The sequence below is a fragment of the Episyrphus balteatus genome, chromosome 3 (genome assembly GCF_945859705.1).
Source record: "Episyrphus balteatus chromosome 3, idEpiBalt1.1, whole genome shotgun sequence".
Classification (NCBI taxonomy): domain Eukaryota; kingdom Metazoa; phylum Arthropoda; class Insecta; order Diptera; family Syrphidae; genus Episyrphus; species Episyrphus balteatus.
In genome coordinates, this window is record NC_079136.1 from 111,340,381 (window position 1) to 111,360,553 (window position 20,173).

At 31.1% G+C, this 20,173-nt stretch overlaps 1 protein-coding gene across 1 annotated transcript; it reads left to right on the forward strand.

Annotated features, from left to right (window-relative positions):
- Window positions 1–689: 689 nt before the first annotated feature.
- Window positions 690–20,000, forward strand: LOC129915923 (uncharacterized). The gene is made up of 6 exons (XM_055995630.1): window positions 690–1,831; window positions 15,245–15,281; window positions 15,517–15,755; window positions 15,815–15,951; window positions 18,668–19,385; window positions 19,592–20,000. The coding sequence occupies exons 1-6, from the start codon at window positions 1,775–1,777 to the stop codon at window positions 19,694–19,696; spliced, it is 1,293 nt and encodes a 430-aa protein (XP_055851605.1). The 5' UTR covers window positions 690–1,774; the 3' UTR covers window positions 19,697–20,000.
- The last annotated feature ends 173 nt before the right edge of the window (window positions 20,001–20,173 follow it).

The following is a 20,173-nucleotide window of genomic DNA, read 5'->3' on the forward strand; positions in this document are numbered from 1 at the left end:
TCAAATACTAGTTTGGAGTTGATTTCGTAGGATTTAAGTGCTTTTAAGGCAGCTAGACTATCAGACATAATGGCAATATTTTTGTTTCGGTGATTTAATTCGAGGTTTTTTTCTGCACATTTTACAATTGCATTTACTTTAGCTTTAAAAGATACTTGGGTACTATCAAAACTTTTGTAAACAAAAATTCGGAATGACGAAATTTGAAATTTATGCATTCCATAGTGTACCTTTGGAAAAATTACACATTTTTGTTTTTAATTGATGAATTTTACTGCAACAACACTCAAGAAAAAGATAAAATCTCACAAAAGTAAAATAATTATTTCAGATCTAAAAGTTGATTTTTAAAATCCCTGTTACAGTTACATATAGGTAATTAATATCTTTTGAACTGCGTTCTTACAGCTTCTTTTTTGCCCACGATAGTACCAATTTAAGTTTAATTTCTTTTCCGGTCAGAGGATGTAGCAGAGCTTACCAAAAATAAGCACAGTAAAAGTTATCGAGGACCACAATAATATGTCATATTATGAGCTCAAAAAAGTATACAAATTATATGTTACCACATTCGAAGTGAAACTTTAACTTCAACAACAATAATTAGCAATCATTCTTTTCAATATTATTCCATCATAATATGCATAATGTTTATTTCAAATGCCACGACCTATCCACTCATTCCATCATCATCATTATTTATAAACTGTCGGAAATCTTCGGGACATTTTTTGATATTTCGTGACTTTTGGCTATGGATTAACTCAATTCGCGCAAAAGCAAGTCCTTTCTCTTTTCATAGCTGGCGTCAAGAAAAAAAACACAACAAAACAAAAACGTCTTAACGTTACAAATTTAATTGATTTATCAATAGAGATACTAAATCGTAGAACTCCAAGTTGTCACCATCGATATAGACGACAACCATGGAAAAAGCAACTCACGACCTATTGTATTGTCTATCGCTTTTTCTAAATTTTAACGCCCATTTTATCTTCAATAATGCATTGAAATTCTCACGCGCTCAGTATATTCCTTTGGGTTTGCTCTCTCCTTAAATATCTTTTTTTATATTGTGGTGTTCTAAAAATCAAGTGAAAGATTGAAGAAGAAAAAAGCTGGAAAAGTGCCTTGTGCCTACTACCAGTGGCACTTAAATTCTCAAGAGGTGTAGCATTAGATAGTTAGATTTCCACTACTACACCGTCTGCCTGTTCTTTATTGTTGTTGTAAGTTCTCATTTTTCACATCTAATGTACGTTAGAACACTCAAAGGTGACTCTCCAAAGTCTCAATAGAAAATCCAATAGACAGGTGAATGTTGTATTCCTCTGTGGTGCTACTCGTATTCTGTTGGTGCATTTTGTGCTTCTGGAAAGTGGAAAATTCTTTGGAATGGAAAATTCTCTGAAAAGAAAATAGACTTTGGCTGGCTACAAATGATAATCCAGCGATCATCTTTGATTCATTTTGAAATTTGCTCTTGAAGCGGTTTGTTGTGTTTGATTTTCTTCTCGCGATCTCATGATATCCGGAACAATAACTTTGATATTATGACTGCATTTTGGATTAAAATTACTTACCGTTGTGGGTTCCACTTAAAAAATTAAAAAAAAAAAAAAAAAATAAAGGGACGTGAAGCATAAATACACCAAGCTAACATATTAATGAAAAAGTGGATTGAAAAGTGTTATTTGAAAAGAAAATAGAATACCAAAAGTGTATTACAGTTATTTACTTAAGTCTAATTTTTAAAAATTTTATTTGAGCAAAAATGAACCATTACAAAGTTAATTGGATTAAAAAACTTGGGTTTATAGGAGCAATAATGGTAAGTTTAGTTTGTTTAAAACCTTATAATTAACATTCTGAATTATAAATTCTTCGTTATATGGGTTGGTTTCAGGTATTTAAAATTTGATTCATTGTTTCATTTTACGAGTCTCAATTATCACTTCAAAATTTATTTATTTTTTTAATTTTTTTAGTTTTTATTTGCACATCTCAGATATCAAATTTTGATTAGTCCATCATCTAATTAAAAGAATACAATTATTTCCACACTTAATTTCTTTAAATAAATTAACTAAATTTTTTTGGAAATATTTTTAGGACCAAAATAAATGGTACTGGACACCAAAAAGAAAAAGGTAGTTTTTGAGGGTAAAATTTTTGTAGAAAAACCTTTAAGAAATTTCAAAGTTAAAATCGAAAAATGTTATATATAAATAAAAATATTATATATATACTTCCTTCTTTCAATTTTTTTATGAGCAAAATCAAATGCTTTTGAGTTTATTTGAACATCGTTTAAATTTAAAATAAACCAACGATTAAGTTAAATTTTGAAAAAAAGCTTTTTATACCATTTTTAGATATTTTTCCTAAGTTTGAAAATTTTTTGTTTTTCCTTGGTTTATCTAAAACTCAAACGATATTTATCAAGTAAGTCATTTAGACCTGCAGAAATATGGTGTTTTATTTCATCTCAAAAGTTCAAACGCTCACAACAGAAAAACTGTTCAATGAATAAATCTGTAACTTTGCAAATTAATTTCAAGTATTTTAAACTTCAATAAGCCTTAGTTTAATCTTATAACCCATAGAAATAAAATAGCGGTAAATTTTTTAAAAAACCGTAAAAATGCCTATTTTGATAGCTTTTCTAAATTAATCTCAAAAATAAGAAAATATTTTGTTTAACAAAGCAAACTTAATTCCTTTGTAGAAAATTGAATGAAGTTTTTAAATGTGTCCTTGAATATTCTGTACCAGTGATCCGTTGTTGAGATATTGATAGTCAAAGTCAAAAGTATGTTTTTTGGTTTGATGACTGATATTGCAGTCTAAAAACAACCGTAGAAGTTTGAAACAAAATGAATCTTAAAGCCAAATAACTATCCTTTCTAAAAATAATAATCATTTTATCAGAAATAATTTTCCCACTTTCTTAAGAGAAAAGTAAAAACAAAAAAAATTGGAAAATGTTGGTTTTTGAACAGTTCCAACGATTTAGCTATTTTACCGTTAGAAAGAAAATATTTTAACATTTAGAGCGGAATTCATAGTCGTTACTCAAGTTAAGATTTTTCTCAACTCCAGTAAGTTGAGAAATATTTCAAGCAGTCGCTCAAGGGAATTGAAAATAGGGCTTTCACTTGAGTAAAGAAAAATCTTGTCTTGAGGAAAATTTTTTCTCAAACTCGAAAATTTGACTGATTTGAATTAACTGTCATAAAAAATAAACATTTTTTTTAATAATTCAACTTCGGTTTGATTTGTCGCGATTAAACAATATTTAGAAATAAATAAACTCAAACAAATATTCGCTATTCATTTATTTTATTATAAAATAAGTACAAATTTCAATTGTTAAATACAAAAAAACAAACTCTCGCAATGACACTTGCGTTTTAATGTCAATTGACTGAAAAAAACTTAAGCGTTTCCTCATGTAAAAAGGCCTCCTCAGAGGTTCACTTCAGAAAAATTTCGACTCCAATGAAGACTATGAATAAGGATTCGCTTGAGCGAGTGCTTAAGATATTTCTCAACTTGAGTGACGACTATGAATTCCGCTCTTAGTCCTAAACTAGAAGAATAGAGCTTTCATATGCTTTTTATTTTGTCATGGTGCGATTATTTTTTACTGAGATACAGCTTATCGAAAATCACTAAAAAAATCACGATATTTTTTTGTTCCCTTAATTTTTTGGGCTAGTGTATATTAAAAAGTATGAAAATTCTAACGCAGCGTTAAAATCACTCTCTGTGTGACGACGACTTTAGATGGAGCAGGGAATTTTCTGAAAAGTTGAACACAAACATTTACCTTCATTATACAAATTCAATAATCCGATATTCTACGTTAGAAAACAAAAATAAATCCTTGAAAATGCATTTATAGTTTTTCACATATGCGTTCTTCAGCCTTTTACTTTTGTATGTGATGGAACCATTAGTCAAAAGTTTTTTTATTCCGTTTCGTTTTTCCATGATTTTTGAACTTGAATTAGCAGAACTTGCTATAGGTATATTGCCAAAAATGGAAAAAGCTATTTTTTTTTCAAAAATGGCTCTAAAAAAATACGTATTCTGCTGAAAAAAGGTCCTACTTAAAAAAAAAATAACTGTTAATAACGGGGCCAGTCTTGATTTCTGACTTTCTCGTTACCCATATTACTGATTTTATCCAAAACAAAACTAAATTTTTAAAATATCAATTTTTGATTTTTCATAAAAATTAATTTTTTTTTGAAAAATCAATATTTTCCAATCGGATTAATGGAAAAAGCTGTTTTTTTTTAATGGCTTCAACGGTTTTAATTAAAAAATAACGCACCTATTCTGCTGAAAAAAAGGTCCTACTAAAAAACTTAACTGTTAATAACGGGACCAGTCTTAGAATTGTTTTTTTGATTTATGACTTTTTCGTAACCCATTTTACTGATTTTATCCAAAATTAAAACTAAATTTCTAAAATATCAATTTTGGATTTTTTTAAAAATTAAAACTTTTTTCTTTTGAAAAATCAATATTTTCAAATTCGATCAATGAATTTTCTTGAAATTCAAAGAAAAAAAGAACATACAAATTAATTTTTTGTTTTTAATAATTTTCGAAAAAAATAAAATAAATATTTAAAACAAAAAAACAATTTTCAATACCAAATGATATGAATGAATTTGTAAAACGTCGATGACAGAGTTTTTTTGGACGTGATGTAGCTAAATTTTCAATCCTCTACCATTTCTGCAGTTTTATAGCAAGTATACAGCGGCGTGACGTGTGACAATTGTAAAGGAAGTCACCCGGCAAGATTTAGAGGCTGTGACCTTTGCTAGCTAAACATCTACAAAACTATGATCTATTATTTTTGTATAAGCACACCTTTTTCTCTGCTTTGGAACGTTTTGAATCAATGGTCTTTTTGACATATTTCCTCTGCTAAGTTTTAGTAGTACAATTACTATCTTTAATTTTATTTCTCACAACATATTTAAAAAAAATGCATTCTTGAATTCTCAAAGTGTCCACCAGCAACGTCACACAATGCAAACAATATTCATTTTATTTAATCACCTTGACAGAAAAAGAGAAGGTAGAACAACCATAATTGTCAATTATCTTGTCAGGTGTAAATCAACGTTTACATAATGTTTGAGGAGCATCTCTTCGCCACACACCGCTCATTCATAATATGTATTCTAGAAAATCAACAAAACTTGTCATCACCACTAAGCAGAAGCATAATTGGGTTCTTCATTTTTTTTTTCTGAGAACCAAAGAAAAAAGATTATAATATTCTTGTGCTATAGTCTGACAGTTGTATTTTATATTTTATTTTGCTATGCCCGCCTCTATACAATCATTATCTTAAGAATTTCTCTCTCCGCATTCGAACCGTAAAATCAGCTCCAGTGACCCATTTCGAATATCCCAATCCCAATACCGCCTAAAGGCAATGCTGCCAATTCTATTTACCCACTCGCACTTTGCCACAGTAAACCAAACGACAAGGTGAACCGGGCGCGAAATCGCAACAAGAAATACAACCAAATAATAGAAAAAAACAAAAACGTCAACATGGCACACTCCACATGGCACACTAACCAACCCACCACCCATCATCATCTTCGTCAGCGCCCCCTATCCCCTCCCACTTTGTCAGACTCTTCACTATTCTACCATCAAGTTGAACAAGTTCAAAACCATTTTGCTAGTTTTCCACATGAACATATATAATTTGCTTGCAGAGAACTAACTTTTCAGCAATTTTAACAGTTCTATCCGTGAAATGCTGTTTGGCTTACATCGTTTGACAGTGGAGATAGCACTTGGGTCTTGGGGATTGTAGGATGTCATAACAAAATAGAGAGAATGGTGGAATCTCTAAGATGCAATTGCCGATAGCTGTTAAAAAGTCGGCAAAAGAGAAGATTCCTGTCAAATGGAAATGTCGCCACCGTAAACGTTGTCTATAAGTTCGGCAACTAATGAAAAATAAAATAAAAAAAAAACTTAAAACTCCATTAGAACCGTGCCAAAAGGAAAAAGTAATAAATTTCATTGAAAGTGGTATTCCTTGTATAGCAATTAAAGTACCTGCATACCTGCATAAAAAAATGTTAGTAGCTAGTTGGGCTTGGTATCAATCCTCTCTTTTTGCTAGAGATACGCATGTGAAATCTAATTTTACCTTTTGCGGAAGTTCATGTACGCTGGCTGATTCGTTCCGATCTGCTTTATAATTTATTTGCAAGACGCATCATTCGTGTTCAGTGCGCAGTGTATATGTTTGCATTGTTTTTGCATATACATATAGTTATGGTACCTATACCTTTATCTACTTTGCAGTCACAGTCGGCAACAGGTCCGTGTATAATCCAAAGGGTAATTACATGATCACTAAAAGGTCTCCAAAATAGGATTTTGAGATGTAATCCAGAGTGGTTTGACAATATAAATTTGTTTGATGCTAAGTGTGGTCAGTAATTAAGTAAATACCAATGCCAGCAAATGCATCAGTTACTTAAACCCTATCTGCATTTTTTATTTTATATTTACCTGATTTACCTGGAGCATCACTTAACTTGATGGATTTTGGTCTATACTATCGAGAGCATCATATTTTTTTAATCGAAGGTTTTTAAGAAACACCAGTAATACATACAATTGATTAAGGTGATAGTGACTGTTGATGGCCCAAATCGATAATTTTGTTTTATGTATTATGAATACTATAAGAGGACATTAATTTTTCACCTATTTGTGTTGCTTAAGAGTTTTCTGTTGTTTTCATACGAATTTCAGTCAATTTTTTACAATTCGAATTTGTATTGTGTAAGAGTGGAATGTACTTGACCATAGACGCACAACAGCTGAAGTCGATAAATCGCCCTAATCCAAGATGCTAGCATTTTTGAATTTTGGTTTTGACATCCTTAATTATTGATAAATCTAATTTCCTTAGAAACAAAACATTAAGCCCTGTGATTTTTCAATCATCAGTTAGCCTATCAAACGAATACAGTAAAACCCGGATAAGTGCCTCTCGCTTAAGTGCCTAACCCGCATAAGTGCCTTTGTTTTTTAGAACCAAAATTTTAAGGATTTTTTCATATAAAACTCATCTTTTAAGTACCTTTCGCTTAACTGCTTTTCCCGCTTAACTTCCTTCTATTTCAAATAGTTATGATTGAATTTACTTGCAGGAAATTCTTTTAAGTACACATTTGAAACAAGTTTCAGCAGTAAGAAAAACTTCATTTGCTAAAGCGCTTTAAGATTCAAAAATTCTACTAAAAGTAGAAACTAACTAGCTAATTATTTTAAACTTTCAAAGTTATTTTGTTTGTGAAGATTCTGTTTTTAATAATCAAACATGTTTTTTTTTTTATTTTTAAGTAAATATAGAGATAAGTGCCTATGAGCACTTAAGCGGGTTCTTGTAAGTAACTTACCCGCTTTAGTGCCTAACAAAACCATGCATTTAAGGTGAGGTACTTATCCGGGTTTTACTGTAATGTCAATATAAAAAAAACAGAAATTTTTAGGAATAAACTCTATCTGAGGTTTATCTGACTATTGAAAAATTGACCCTAAGAAAAATTTCAACAGAAAACTCTTACCCTTATGTATTTCATTTCCTTACAGGAATTAAGTTAAAATTAAAAAAAATAAATAAAAGCGTTTTCCAGAAAAAATAAAATACAGGGTAACTCAAAAGTATTACCATAATGTGAATGTGCCTTAGTCCCTTAGTGTTTGCAAATGGCTTCAAAAGTCTATGTTTTCTTATCAAAAATTGACAAGAGGACAAGAAAAAGAAATTGCCAATACCTTGGAGTAATGTTTTTCTATAAAAGCCGTGTTTTATTGGTAACTCAGTATTTAGCTCAGTAAAATTTTGCACGGGAAACAACAACAAATGATTGCTAAGGATAAACTAAAGTTTTTTATTTGTTGGTTTACAGAGAAGTTTTTTTTCTAAACTTATAAATTTTTGACCCTTAAACAATAAGGATTATTAATAAATGTATAAAAGTAATCAATTGTTGTTGTTTACAGCATAAAATGTTTACTCAGTAAAACACTGAGTACCAATAAAACACGGCTAAAGAATACAAAATAAATGGGAGCGTATCGGAATCCCGCTTTTTCAAATCCCGATTTCTAAAAATCCCGAAAAAAGTTTTAAAATCCAAAATACCGATTTTTTTTAATCCCGTGTTCTAAAATCCCGTTTATTTAAATTCCCGATCAATTTCAATCCCGCTTTTTAAAATCCTGTCAAATCCCGACACTCCCGTTTTTGTAAGCAAATACATGCATTGAACTAAGTAAAAAAAATCATGAGAAATAGAAAAAAAAAATGAGTAAAGGCTTAGCTACATGCTACATAGAACATAGCCCACTTTTTGCAAAAGTACAAATTGAATTGTAACAAATATATGTTTTGAACCAAAAACTTAGCTTTCTGCTTCATTCTTCTTAATTTTTCATTCTTTGAAGCCATCACAAATTAAGTTTGAAAATGCTCGCTTTTGTGCTTTTTAATTTTAAGACCCATATATAGCCCACAGTTCACCTAAAGTTGAACTAAATACATTATGAAAACAGTAATACTTTGTTAATTGATTTTAGTTAATTTTTATTTTGTTTTAAATTCAGTCAAAAGAGTAAAATTACACTGAAAGATGAATTCCTTCGAAATCTTACCAGACCACCCAAAGCAAACTAAGTTTGCAGCGTTTAACTCTTATTGTTATCGTGCTGTCATGTTCCTCTAAGTAAAAACAATTCCATCAAGGGAGTGGAAACTATTCATAGAATAACAATTCTTTATTGAAAAAAAACATACAAGGAAAAAGGAGTTGAGAGACTTGAAAACTTTAGTTCCGAATAAAGAAAAATCGATCTCTTTCATGAGTAGAAAGATTGATTAATCGATGAAAGTGCTTAACATTATTTATTCAATTTTTGAACGATCCTCAATGCATTCATTTTTGAAACCCCTAACATTAACAACTAAAGACATATTATAGATACAAAATTTTAAATCCATTTATTCATTAATCTAATTTTGTATTCAATAACTTGTATTCGATAACTTTCAAAATTACTTAATATTTTAAATAAAAAAAAAATTTAAATTGATTTTTGTGTAAAAAATAAACTAAAATTTATATTAGAATATGAAAATAGATTGAAATGAATTGGATGCATTTAAATGACTTCAATCCCCCTTCCCCCCTTCCACAACAAAATACTAAGCCTCAGCATACTGAATTTTAAAGCTATTTTGATCGTAATTATCCAACTGGATCTAATCCAATCTTTAACATTTCAATGCTTTTGAGGAACACATTTTCATTATTTATTAAGCTCAAAAGGATAAACACTAAACACCTTATAATATTTTACAAAAAGCTCCACAGTAAATGCAACACCACAAAACCTTTTACCCATTGGTGAATATTCCTGCTCTATAATTTGTTGCCATAATTTCAAAGCACCTGCAGTAAAAGAAGTGCAACCGATTTTTAGCACAATATAAAATTCATTGTGAACTGATTTTGTTGCATTAGACAAAAGAAGGGAACAGAGTTATCTATTGTATGAAGTTCAATGACTACTTGTGATATTGATGAGAGCAAGTAAGGTACCTTTATATACGGAACACTATAAAAAGATTACAGCCTTTGGCGGACAGAAAAAAATTGCATTCTACTTTTTTTGGTTCGCTTACTTTAATGAAATCGAAGGTTAACAAGAACAGCAAGATATATTTTTCTTTTCGATATCTTGAAAGGCATAAGAACTATGTATATAATCTACTAAAGGGTAATGTGGTTTGCTCTAATTTTGAACTTTGATGATAAATGCAAGTAGAGCATGATTTGTAGGTTGCGCTTAATATAAACAAATGTAAACAAAAATTAGATCACAATTTATTTGTTTTGAATTCTATCAAGAAGCAATTCAAGCATGCATCGAAGTGCCTACCTTTATAAGTCCCACAATAAATATTTCTATAAGTTAAATAGTATAAATTAATTATATTTATACTTTGGAGCTTTAATCTACACAAATGTATTTACATATGTGACAATTTTCGAAGAGAAAAAAGTAGAACATAAACCGTTATGTTCAACTATCAACGTATAACCAAATCAGTTTTAACTATGCGTTAGTTAAAAAAAAGGTTACGCATACGCCACAGTGATCGACTAAGTTTTTTTTTATAAAATCGTATTCTAATAGTAAGGATCTTATTTTCTGCACTTATATCATTTTTTTTCTTGGATTATTATTATAACCATTGGACACAGTATAGATTCTTGCTTGCTCTATAGGGCAATTAATAGTTTCATGTCGAAAAATGATTGAGATTTTAAAAAGTGGTTTTCGACACATCGTCCGTCGGTTGGTCTGTGCATCGCGATCGGTTCGTCTTTGTCCATTTGTACCTACACTGAGCTAGAACCTGAACGGTTGGATGGATTTGCTTGAATTTGGTATAGAAATAATTTTTTTTGTAATTTACGAGGTTCATTTTTTTTTTTGGTTTTACCTATTTTTAAATTTTTCAAAACACTTGTTTTAAAAATTAAGTTTAAGTGACGCGTTTCAGTTTGAAAACTATCATCACGCTCAAATTTATTGATTTTAATTGTTGAGTTGCCAAGAATGTTTCAAAATATCTTCAAAATATCAAAATATTGTGGCAACTTAACAAATAATGTCACTAATTTGAGCCCGATGAACATCATTTTTTTTCAAAACAAAACGAGTTGCTAAAACTTGCTTTTAGAAATTAATGTTGTGAAAAATTTTTGATTTTAAAATAAAAAATAAATAAATAAAAATATGTAATTAATAAAACTACAGCACAAATAAACACCACATTTTAAAAATATCTCTTTCATTTTCGGGAATTTATAACGACAGGAAACGCTCTCGATCGTTCTTTAATTAAAGGAAAAATAATTTTGTCGATTGAGCTGAATTTGAAATAATTAATTTTAAATTTGGAATGATAACAGTGTACCTAAACATTTTCCCATTGATTAACGTATGATCAACGAAAATTATAAAAAAATAAATTTAAATTTTTTGGTTTCCGTTTCCCTGTGTTATTCGCGTTATTTCTACTCAATTTATACATCATTTACACTTACCTGGTAAGTAGTTAAATCGTCAAGCATTTGTTCTTAGACCCAATAAAAACATTGTTTTTTTTGCATTCACTATCATCAACACATTTTCGCCACATGTGTTTATTAAATGCACTCCCAATAACAATCTCTGACCGAAATATCTCTTCGCATATCCAATCCATGTTCATGTCCAGTCTGTGAAATTGGGTCAGTGTTCCGAAGTCCCGCTGCAAATGCATATTAAATTCTCTCATGGTCATTCATGCAGTTCGTATTAATCATTTTTTTTTTTGTGCGAAATGTATATTCATTTCTCTCATAAATTTATAGAAGCTATACCTACCTACTAGGTTTAAAAAAAGAGAACTTAATCGAATCGCGCCACCACCACTTATTTTAACACCCCGTTCACATTGTTTTGTTGGTTGTCGCATCGATGCACATCAGTTGCATTCAAACGGTTTATCGTCATCTCCAAGAACTTGCAATTCTCTTTTAACTTAATATCCGAGTCGGTCGACTCTATATGTGTCAATTAGTAAAAAAAAATGCAAATCACCATCAACAGTTTTAATATCATAATCATGAGTTTAATAATTGTAAGTTCCTACTTCTATTACTTTTTTTGTGTTTATTAATTACTCTTTTTTATTGGCTAACAAATTAAAGAAACGAAATTAAGAATATTTGTTAGGTGGCTAAAAACAAAACAAAAAAATAGCAACAAAATTTCTCCACATCAGTGCTTAATTATACACGTTATTGCATCAAACAATTCAATCGATGACAGGAGCGTTAAGCGTTCAGGCTACAAATAAGGAAAACAAAAAATTTCAAAGTCATGTTCTATTTTTCGATCTGAGCCAACAACTCCAAGGAATTTTCTGTGTTAGCTTTTTTTATTGTTTTTTTGTGGAAACCGATATGCGGCAGTGCGGCGGACATTGGCACCCAAGTGGAAATGATGCAATAACAAAATCGCGAATTAAGTTGCATAACGGAGAGGAAACGGTCAGTTATACTACTAAATGTACTCTTCGTAATGTGTAACATCTTTAGAACATAGGAATTAGACCGGCGCTAGTTCAAACAAGAAGAAGTTGTAAATACCTTTCACATATCCCCACCGCAATGTTGCCACCTGGATTGGCAGCAGCACCAGCACCAGCACCAGCATATTCTAGCAAGCTATTGTCTTTCTTACAGGTTGCATCGATGCATGCGATTCTTGAATCCATGGGCGAGATGTCATTCGATGAGTTTGCTGGTCGCTTCCTTCTTGTTAGTTGGCAGAATGGCAATATGAAATGAGACAGAAGTACCTACAATAAGTGACATGGTGTGTGGTATTAGAGGACTTTGGTAACAGTTATTGGCATTGTTCCATCATAATGGTCATCATCGCATCGAACAGAAATTTAAGTTGATTAGAGTCTAACAGGAAACTTAATCACCGTGCAATTAATGACAAGACACAATTAAAACCGAAATAAAGTAGTTGTAGGTTGACGAAGAATTCTTTAAGATGTCCAATTAGATGATGATGGCTTTTATGGTATAGTAAAAATAATAAGCCATACATAGTGTTTTAAGTTCCGTCTTTGGTGGAGACAATACTTCCGAGACTTTACAAGTTTTTAACTTCTTCTACCAATTGCCTAGTAATATTAACATGATCTATTCTCATTTATCAAGATCCATGGTCTTATGATAGAGTAAACAAATGTAACATATTATTCGAAGTGTTGGGTGAATCTGCCAAGGCGATTTGTGATAATTGACAGTCACATTTCACTTTAGTGTATGCTCTAAAGCCCATGAAGCAGCACAAAGTGACTTTAACAACTATCACAAATAGCATTAGAACTAGTAGGTATTGGTTTCGTGTAAAAAAAAATAGAACTAGTAGGTATTGGTTTCGTGTAAAAAAAAAATAGGGTATCTCAATACCTATTGCAATTTTCTAAAACCCGACTCTGAAGAAATTTTCTGTGTTTCTAATAAAACTGGGTTTTAGTTATTCTCAAAAAATTATAACGAATAACGGCGGAGATTTGCTGGTATTTGCGAAAATTTACGTATTTTTTTATATCTCCGTTATGAGTGTGGCACTAAGGCGGTTATAAAAAGTCCCTTTTTCACATAGAAACTCTTAAGAAATCAAGATTTTGACCAACGTTGATACCTTTTCGGTAGTGCAAAGTAGTTCAATACCCAGATGCCTCTAAGTTTCTTTCCAGAATAGCTTAATTTCAACTTTATTTCAAACGAATTCTTTTTGAAATTTGAAAAACTATAAAAAAAACTCAAAACATCTTTTTCTCGTCAGATTCGTAGAATCGGTTGCAAAGAACAAAGAATATTATCCAACTTGAGGTTGAAGCCGTTGAAAAAAATAGGTTATAATCGGTACAATAATCCTTATTTCCAATAAATTAATTATTTAGTTCATCAGAGTCGATTTCAGTCTAAAAACTTTGTTTGCCAAGGTATTTAAAGTTGATCCAAAGCAAGAGATTTACTGAGCTTAGATTAACAATTGCCATGTTTTATTGGTACTTAGTATTTTACTGAGTAAATATTTTTTGCTGTGAAAAACTACAAATAATAATAATATTAATAATTATTAATAATCCTTTTTTTGTTGAAGGTTCAAAACTGCATAGTTTTAGAAAAAAATTTCTCTATACACCAACCAATAAAAAACTTTTGTTTATCCTTAGCAATCATTTGTTGTTGTTTTCAGTGCAAAATTTTACAGAGCTAGATAAGGTATTGAATTACCAATTAAACAGATTTTGTTTTTTTTTTTTTTTGTTTTGTTTCCATTTAAGCACTATAAAGTTTAGGTATGTCAGGATTTGATAACTTTACATTTAAACTAAGGAATTTAACAGTTTTTGTTGGTGAAGGTTTAAAGAAGCAATTTTTTTAGAAAAATTGCAAAATATTTTTGAAAATTTATTTAGCTATCCAGATCTGAATATCAAAAATGATAAAAAAGTTCTGAACTAATATTTATTCAAATTTGTACAGAAATGTTCATTGGTGCACCAAAATTTCGTAAAATATGATGCAACAGGAAAGGTAAATATCTAATGAAAATATAGCACGGTACATGGCAAGATGTATTTATTATAGATATTTCTCCTTACCTTATTAGAATTTAAAAAGTAAGGGCTTAGCAATACTTCTGTCCATTCACTTCTTAAGTCTTTTTCAAGAACTAAAGAAAACCTTAACTCCCAATTATAATGTGAATTAAAAATCTATCCAACTTCCTTACTCATTTAAATATTTTATCAAACGAGCTTCTTGTACATTGTACATACTCCGCATTTCCAAATCAGGTCAATACTAATGTCTCAATACAACAAACAATCTCCATGACCATATGTGTGCGTTTGTTGAACATTTTCGTATACAAAAAAAAAAAAGAACTTATTCTGAGTTTCAAATTCCAACGGACACAATTAATTGCATTGGCCCCAAACCCAGAAGCAGAAACTTTTGTGTTCGTTCTCCGTTCTGCCTCACTTCACTAGTTCAAAATAATATGAAACACAAAAATCCAGTTCTGGCCACCAATAGCCAATTCAAAAGATTAATCCAGATCAGAGATCCAGAACACCAGACTACCAGAGTGAGTAGTAGCATCAGAGTAAGAAGAACAAATTCCCTGGAAGAGAATGGCAACTACTTGCCGATTCATTTTTTGGGCGCATTAAGTTGTCTCTCCCACTATACGACTTTGTGCGGCTGACCGCACTCCAAGATACTTTCACCAATTCCCCGAAGGTAGATTCTTATTTTTTTAGGTTATGTTAAATGATAAACGAACATCCCACCCTGGATATTGGATATTTAGAAATATCAGCAGTGTGAAGATACTTGCATTAGGTAGACATACAGTAGAGGTAGCCGAAGAGCACTTAATTTACAAGAACATCACTAGGTTATAACTCACGTAGTGAAAAGTGATATGAAATCAGACAAAAAAAAAAGAAAAAATACCAAGACCAACCTATCTAACGTCATATAATGTACTCTAGTATCTTATGCATTCATTCTTACAATTGCAGGCAATCATTGGATACAGCAGAGCCCAAGATTACGATGGTGAGTAAGTGCAGCAGTATCAGTCCCGAGGGAAAGACAGATATGTTGTACCTTTGTATATGCAAGCATAACACAAAAACTAATTAACGGTAGCCGTACCATAGCTCGATAGCTTGGGTTGTTGTTTCAACTTTTTCCATAACATTCTCTCTGAACTGAAATGCATTCACACTTTGTACTCTTTCTTTTGAATTTAATTATCACACACGCACCTGGTGGATCTATTATCTTACAGTTGGTGACATACAGTGCTCATTCTCAACGGCGCCTGGGTCAAATGTTGATGATTTGATAACGGCACGGTTAAAGCGACCCGCTGGCTTTAAAGGGGCACCCCTATTCGCCGATGATCGAAGTGTGAACCCGGAGACAGATCGCAACTGCGCAATCAAGCAAGATCCCAACGATCCAACTGAATTGGCTTATAATTTGAAAATTACGGATTTCAGCCGATGTGGAGTTCTTAAGAGAAATGTAAGATAGAATTGCATAGAGTAATTGAAATTGTGTAAATTGAATTAATCTTTTTCTAGGGTTTTGTTCATGTGCGAATATGGTTTCCACAATTCCCGGGTGTTGTGATGCAGTCCGATCAAGAACTTATTATAATGTGTAAGCCACCGGAGCCAACTGTGATTGAAAACAAAGCGGCAGGATTTGCGGGAAGCTTGTAAGTCGGAAAATGAACAGTGAATAATATTTACTTTTTTTGTTTTATTCTTTATGTTTTTTATTACAAAGTTCTTTTCATCCTAAGTCCAAATTCGTTTTACCCAGGTACGACAGTGGTAGTCATCAGTTAGACACGTATGGGCAAAAAGACAACATTCTAGTTACTAATTAATACACCTAAATGTAGGTACTTACTGTAAGAAATGGACAACTTGCTACTAAATAAATATAGAGCACATAGGTTGATATCACTGGTTAACAAAATTAAACCTTTTTTCTTTGTTGCTGAAACAATAATATTACTGAAGGTTTTCGGTGTGCTGAGCTCGAATACGAAGCCAGACAAAATTATGCAGTTTTTTTTTGAGTACTTCGGACTTTATTTTTTCATATAATTAAAATTGTTTGAACATATTGAGTAACGATTTCTATGAGAACTGTTTTCCTTCTTTCAAGACCTGTTTAAATCTTTCCGATATCTTTTTTACTGCCCGAGATATCTTCAACTGTTTCACTGTTTTTCATATTATATCTACCATAGAAAAAATTAAACGTCATTATCTCCTTTATGATATACTTATACATACATATCGTTGCCGTAAAGCAAAATTGTTCTAAGTCACAAAAAGCTAATTTTACAGGAGACGATTTTTAAGTTTCAAATTGGTTTAAAGCGACAATTTTCTGCTCGTTTGCCATTCAAGTTATGTGTTTTATAAAGTTGGTTCATTTCTCTTGAATAAAATATACAAGTTTACATCATTAGTAGGTGCATACTATTTTTAAATATTTTTTAAAACCAAACCCCAAAATTGGACATAGAACAATTCCTATACAAGTACGTTTTTTCCTAAAATAAAAAGTGGACTAAGAACAAAATATGATGGGACTTAGAACAATCAAGAATACTCGGGCTCATTTTCAAAAGGCTGCTTCCCTGTTTTTATTGTTCAATGTCCCATTAATATGCGGAATGAAATTTTTTTGACAAAAACGGTTTTAAAATTCGGAAAGAGCAAATTAGTAAAACTACATCATTTACTCATTTTCGGTAAAAAGTGGATTTAGAACAATTTTGCTTTACGCCGACGATATGAAGCCAAACCCACTTACTTCGTCTTAAGATATAAAGGAATGGGTAGAGTTATTTTATTTGCTTTAATAAATAAGTACTAAATTATAAGATACCAGAAGAAAATGAGTAAAATAAATTTTTGTTTTGCTTTTTTCTCAAAATGTTTGTGAAAAATTTTGTGCATATATAATTTTTACAAGGTTAATAAAACACATCTGTCTATATATTTTGATTAAAATTTGTTAAACTGCTTACGAGCTATACGGGGATAACCAAGAAATGTGTACATTTTTAGAAAAAACGGCAAAGTAAAAATGACAATTTTTACACGGAAATAAATAATTTTGATTTTTAAGAGGTTGGTAATTTGAAAAAAGTTTTTTTTGTCATAATTTTTGAACCAAGAGCGGGCTCTAGAGAAAATTGATAGAATTTGTTGGAATTACTATGGTTTGTTGAGAAATTTTTAAAAAGTACTATTCGTGTACTGAAAAAGAAATCACCTCATACACCTTTTCATATTTGTTGTTTCTTTTGAAAAAAAGTTTGGATAGATTATACTAAGCATGTACCTTTTCTAGGTCCTCATATAGCAAACCAACAAAATCAATAACTTTTTACACTTGTTGTATTTTGTGGTTTTTAAGTTGAAATATAAACTTCTTAACAGACATATTATATTGACATACAAACAAGTAATAATTCTTATTCAAATAAATACCATTAACACACCATCAGTGGATTTACTTTGTTACCGACTTCCAAAAATGAAGTCGGTTTTTGTTTTTTTTATTTTGTGTTTGTTACCTCATAACTTTGGACTGAGTGAAACAATTTTGATAGTTCTTTTTGTTGATTTAATTTTAATAAATTAAAAATAAAAACACCATTTAATTTTTAGTTCTTTTTGTATTAAAAAGCTGATGGCTGCAATGTGGTCCCATTTCAATTTCGTTCAGTTCTGGCCATAGGAAAAACCATAAAACATTTGTTTTTTGATAAAAATGTTTATTCTAAATTAAAAAAAAGTTCACTGTGGTGTATGCGTACTTTTTTTGAAGTGAATACAAAATAGTGCTTTTAAAATATTTAAAGTAATGGTAGGATAGCAAAAATAAAATTTGGGCTATCCTGGGCAAACAAACCACGGTTTTAAACTAGTGGAAAAAAAATAGAAACAAGTAGGTTCGAAAAAAAAACTAGAATTTGGGGGTGCCAACTTAACATAGCCAACCCTACCTTTTTTTTGTTGCAAATCTATCCGCAGTGCAGTAGGATTTTCCAAATTTCAACATTAAACAAAGATTTATATCTACGTACTCGTACAAGAAATTAAATACTTTTAAAAATTCTATGCATAATGTATCAATGAATTGAAAATCAAAAATAGACTTTCAACCAAAAACTGCAAAAAATTATTTAAAAAAAATGCTTACCTATGCGTAAAAGACTGAGATTCTTTTTTGTCAGTTTTACCCCAACTTAACCAAGTCTTATGTACTCCAGGTATTTTTCAAGATGCACAGTCTTCTCCTTTTGTCTTTCTGAGAGTAATCTGTAATTTTTAAAATCATCATGCTGCTTTAAAAAATAAAAAAGAAAGAGCTCTTAACTTAAATTTACAATTATTTATTTTTAGTCCTCATGGAGCCCGAGTATCTGGTGTAGTTGAAGAAACGCCCGGCCGATTGGAATACGAAGTAGCTCTTTACAAAGAAGCTCCACCTATTGCCCGAATAAGTGGTGCAAATACACCAGTTAGCACAACGAAAGACCCACCAGCATCAAGTGAACTACCAGTTGATCAAGCTGTACCGATTGGTACTAAGCTTCAGCTTCGTGCCAGAATAAGCGCTGCATCAGTTTGGAAGTATGTAAAGCTTATGGAAGTAACAGTTTCACCAGATCCAGATGCTCCACATGCAATGGGAGCAGTTTCTCTTGTTCGTGATGGATGTAGAAATCGTGATTTTGCTACAATTATACCTCATCAGCCAGCTCGCTACAGAGATCGTCACAATGAAGTGTTTCTAGATTTCGAAGCGTTCTTATTGAGTTCGATGAAGGAACGAGCAACACTTTGGATTCATTCGCAGATTAAGGCCTGCATGGATCCTAGTGATTGTCAGCCTGATTTTTGTATGGATATTTATGAACCATCTGGACATGGGAGGAAACGGAGGGCATTAGATTATCAATCATCTAATAAGACAGAATTTACAAGATTCAAAGAGAATATTGAGTATACTGTTATAATGCCGGGGGAAATTGAAATGACACCGGAACAGGAAACTTGTAGAAATATTTTGGTTGTAGCTGGATTCTTGGGATTGTTGTTGTCGATCGCCGTGACTTTTGTAAGTTTTATTTGTATCTATCGATAAATATATCCTACGGACTATACTTTTCACTTTTTATAAAATAAATTTTTTGCAATCGACAATGACGGTATATAGAAGATTTTAGATTAGAACATTCTTGTATTTAAAAATAACTTTTTTTGCTTTCAAAGTTTTGCACACAATGCACTTTGTGATAAGATTACTTGACTTTTTATTTCTAGATCTGTACCCTGGCTGCACGTCTTCAAATGGAACAAAAGATTAAAATGAATCAAATGGGTCCAGGCTACACATCGGGATATGCTGCCCGAACCATGGTTCAGTAAATTGGCTGTACATGAAGCCATGTAATACGGCAACGAATTTAGTATATTTTTAAGTAAAAAAGTCTGTCTTTGTAATAATTTAATAATTTATAATTTATGAAACATAGTACATAGTTTGTGAAACTTGCCTCGAGATAATTATTTAAATAAACGTTGTTTCTATCCCAGAGGGACTTGAAAATGCATTTAAATAAAAGCTAGGATTATATTTTTAAATAGTTTAAAGTTAAGCTTCTATTATTATTTAACTATATTTAGTGTATCTATGATATAAGTAAAAAACAACCGAATAAATGTGACTGATAGTGATGATAAATGAAGTTTTGTTTAATTAAAAAAGTCAACGAATAAGGGTAAAAAAAAAGTCTTTGTGAGTGAACCCGACATTAGTAGGTTTTAGTATAGAAAAAATGATCTAACACATAAGCCAGTTACATAAATGCCAGACAATTAATTTTATTAGAAGAGCCAGTCGCG

Excerpts from the sequence above, each read along its gene's own strand:
- LOC129915923 (XM_055995630.1), top strand. The coding sequence starts at position 1,775 with ATGAACCATTACAAAGTTAATTGGATTAAAAAACTTGGGTTTATAGGA. Across the intron at positions 15,282-15,516 it reads CAGAGCCCAAGATTACGATG|TTGGTGACATACAGTGCTCA; the intron begins GTGAGTAAGTGC and ends ATTATCTTACAG. Across the intron at positions 15,756-15,814 it reads GTGGAGTTCTTAAGAGAAAT|GGTTTTGTTCATGTGCGAAT; the intron begins GTAAGATAGAAT and ends ATCTTTTTCTAG.